General features: G+C 44.7%; 1 protein-coding gene across 1 annotated transcript; it reads left to right on the forward strand.

Annotated features, from left to right (window-relative positions):
• Positions 1-496: 496 nt before the first annotated feature.
• On the forward strand, positions 497-1,833 carry LOC102117236 (RNA-binding protein with serine-rich domain 1-like). Its single transcript, XM_074006339.1, has 2 exons — positions 497-1,306; positions 1,434-1,833. The coding sequence occupies exons 1-2, from the start codon at positions 622-624 to the stop codon at positions 1,601-1,603; spliced, it is 855 nt and encodes a 284-aa protein (XP_073862440.1). The 5' UTR covers positions 497-621; the 3' UTR covers positions 1,604-1,833.
• Positions 1,834-4,008: the final 2,175 nt, after the last annotated feature.

The raw sequence follows: 4,008 nt of genomic DNA on the forward strand, positions 1-4,008 counted from the left end.
AGTCTCTAGAGTTGTGGTAATTTGTTACTTAATCATAGAAAAACTAATACAGGGTGTCAGAGGTATGAGTACAAAGAAAAGCGGATCTCAGAGAAAGAAAAAGCTGACTGAAGAATATGGAGAATACCGGGCAGGATGGGGAACCCATTCAGTTTGCAGTTGAAAATTTAAAGTGAGATTTGTTAGAATTGGGAACTTAGATAAAGACACAGAATAGGTTAGGAGTTAGATTTAACTCGGATAGCAGATTAGCCAGCTGCACACATGTAAGGAGAAGGAGGCAAGGGAGAGAAAGTTATATGCAAAATAATGATGATTATGTTAGACCAAGTTATTTAAACAGATAGCAGGGAAGTAAGGACAAGACAGGGTAATATGCAGTGAAAACTTATGTTCCACCGGTTGAACATCTCAGTGAGGCTTTAAGATTCATAAGAGAACGTCAGAGCGGCGCCGGCCTCGGTGGCTGAGGAAAGCAGGAGGTGGTGGTGGCGGCGGGAAGACGCTGCTCTTTGGCGTAAATTGCAATCGATTAGGGATCGTTTCTCAGAATCAAGTTAGAAGTGAGAGTTCAGATAAGTGAGGCCGCCATTGCTGCTTTGAACGCCTCAGAAGGGGAGAATGGATTTATCAGGAGTGAAAAAGAAGAGCTTGCTAGGAGTCAAAGAAAATAAAAAGTCCAGCACTAGGGCTCCTTCACCTACCAAACGCAAAGACCGTTCAGATGAGAGGTCCGAGGATCGCTCAAAAGATAAAGGGGCCACCAAGGAGTCGAGTGAGAAGGATCGCGGCCGGGACAAAACCCGGAAGAGGCGCAGCGCTTCCGGTGGCAGCAGCAGTACCAGATCTCGGTCCAGCTCCGCTTCCAGTTCAGGCTCCAGCACCAGCACTGGCTCAAGCAGTGGCTCCAGCTCTTCCTCAGCATCCAGCCGCTCAGGAAGCTCCAGCACCTCCCGCAGCTCCAGCTCCAGCAGCTCTTCCGGCTCTCCAAGTCCTTCTCGGCGCAGACAAGACAACGGGAGGCGCTCCCGCTCCAAAACCAAACCACCTGAAAGAGATGAAAAGGAGAGGAAAAGGCGGAGCCCATCTCCTAAGCCCACCAAAGTGCATATTGGGAGACTCACCAGGAATGTGACAAAGGATCACATCATGGAGATATTTTCCACCTATGGGAAAATTAAAATGATTGACATGCCCGTGGAAAGGATGCATCCCCATCTGTCCAAAGGCTATGCATACGTAGAGTTTGAGAATCCAGATGAAGCTGACAAGGCGCTGAAGCACATGGATGGAGGACAAATCGATGGTCAGGAGATCACTGCCACTGCCGTGCTGGCCCCCTGGCCTAGGCCACCCCTCAGGAGATTCAGCCCTCCCAGGAGAATGTTGCCACCACCGCCCACGTGGCGCAGGTCTCCCCCACGGATGAGGAGAAAGTCCCGCTCCCCGAGGCGCAGGTCCCGCGTGCGCCGGAGATGATGCTCCCCGGGCCGCCGCCGCCACAGGAGCCGCTCCAGTTCCAACTCCTCCGGATAAACAGGCCACTGAAGCTCTCGCCCCTGTAACTTATACGCCACCCAGCTCAGTTTTATCACTTTTCTAGCCAAAGGAAGATCAGTAGGAAAGCAAACCCTTCACTCCGGCGGAATTTGCAGGCAGCAGTCAGCACCCCTCTGCCGGCCGGGCTCTGGCTGCAGAAGTGCTTTTGGTTTGGGTGTTGTGTGCCTGTCAAGATTCCCTCCGGTTTTCTGGCTAGAAAGCTCACCCGTTTGCAGTTTCTAAGAGTCAGTTCAGTGGCAGGACCACCAGGGACAAGTGAGGCTCTGGGGGTGGTGTGACCCTGCCTGCCTGGGAGCACACTTTTCCCTTCCCTGGTGACCTGAGATGGTGGCCAGGCCGTGCCCTTGCTGTTGCTGGGCAGTGTCCTTTTGGAAAGGGAGCCGTCCCAGTTGCCAACTCTGTTAGGCCCGGCCTCTCGAGGCCTCTTGCGACTTCAAGAGTCACACCCCCCCCACCCCAAAGATTCTTTCACCCATGGTAGTTTCTGTGCACGGTTCTGTCTGTCCGTGCATCCATGCACACATCCCACCCCACCACCCTACTCTGAAATTGGCGAGTGAGAGCCAGCCCTGCGGGATCATCACGCAACCATGGTCGTGCCTGACCTTCATGATGGTCTTTCAGGTTATCTTGGCAACATGTACATTGCTTTTTTTTTTTTTTTTTTTTTGCTTTTCTTGTACAGTCAGTACTATAAAATTTCTCTTTGAGTTTTATACTTTTGTAGCGTTTTAGATGACATTGTGTTTGTACTTTGTTGTGTAGAGTGGAAGAATTGTGTTGAATAAACCCAAGATTGAAAAAAAAAAAAAAGATTCATAAGAAGTGGATACTCATGGGAGTAAGCTGAAAAGATAGGAGGCTGCAATTATGAATTCTTGGCCCTTAGATTTTATTTTGATAAGATCCTTTGTCCATTATGCATCACTTACATGAGTTTTGACCTAAGTATGCACTACTTGGACTTCAGGGCTCTTGAACCTCCCCTATCTGAGTGGTGTTGCACCATTTAGGAGTCCGTTCCCCCAACTCAGGGGCATAGTCCTCTTGAATACAGAAGCCGTCTTTCAGGAAAAATTTGGCTATTAGTCACACGTACCTTACTGTGAGTGTTAGCAATTCAAATATTATCCATAATTTTGAAATAAAAACTTTTGTCTTTGATAAAGAAAATGTAGATCTTGGAAATTCCGAAGAAAAAGATATTTTTGTTTTCTAAAAACTGGAGGACTTTTGAGATGCCTCGAATACAGGAGCGGGCACACTAGGGCCTCTGGGCCAAATCTGTCTCACCACCTGTTTTCGTAAATAAAATTTTATTGGAACACAGCCACACCAATTTGTTTACATATTGTCCAAAGCTGCTTTTGCACTACAACGGCAGAGTTGAGTAGTTACAATAAAGACTATATGACATGCAAAGACTAAGGTATTTACAAACAAGTTTCTTTCCAGAAAATGTTGCTGACCTCTGCCCTAATATCACCTCACATATGCCAGTGGAGTTTTATCCTTCTTTCTCAGCATCTGTGTTACAAATTCTTAGAAGTAGAAAAATAGAAAGTTGGGAAGATAACAACAAAAAAACTGAAAGGGGTACTATAAAGATACTACGGTTTTTTGCCTGTAACTTTAGAAAAGGTGAGAGAAACTAAAGCAGTTCATGTAGGTGTCTGAACAGTGATACTCTTTCCTCTGTGCAGTGTTTTATGAGAAGAGAAGGAATTGAGGTTTGTGCAAGAAAGGGTAATGTAATCAGAACCCTCTGGTATGTTCTGGCACGCCTTTATAATCTGGGATACTGCTCAGATTTCTTAACCTGTTGTGTCAGGTGTTTTTTTTTTTTTTTTTTTTTTTTAAAAAAGACATTCATTTATTCTTGGGTACCCAGACAGTGGCAGTATAGTTCATTTGTACTTCTACCGTATAAACCTAATTATTTCCTGTATCTGTTGAAGGATGGGTTGTGGATTGAAAGGCAAGGTGAGCCAATATTATGCTTCCTACAACAAGCAAATAAACACTAGAGAGACACTCTCCTTCACCTTGTCTGAGGCCAGCAAAAACGATGCAAAACAACTTCAAAGCCACATCACAAAAGAATTCCAAGGGACCTCATCTTTCTTAAAGCAAAGCAAAGTATAGAGGTATGTACACAATTATTGTTAATGTGACTTTTCTCCCTTTTTCTGAATCAATCTTACTAGCATTTTTAAAAAAATACGTATTTTACAAATATTCAAAGAAACATCTTTTAGTTTTAATAATTATTTTATTGGTTTTTATTTGGCTGTTTTTTACTTTTTGAATTTTTTTATCTGAAATGTTATGGACTCTTTCTTCAACGTTGAGCTTACTCTGCTCTTTCTTTGAATTCATTGTGAGTATCCTGTTGAGTTTACATAGCAGATGGCCAATTTTTATGAATGTTCTAAGTAGACTTGAAAA

Source organism: Macaca fascicularis, chromosome 11 (assembly GCF_037993035.2).
Source record: "Macaca fascicularis isolate 582-1 chromosome 11, T2T-MFA8v1.1".
NCBI lineage: Eukaryota > Metazoa > Chordata > Mammalia > Primates > Cercopithecidae > Macaca > Macaca fascicularis.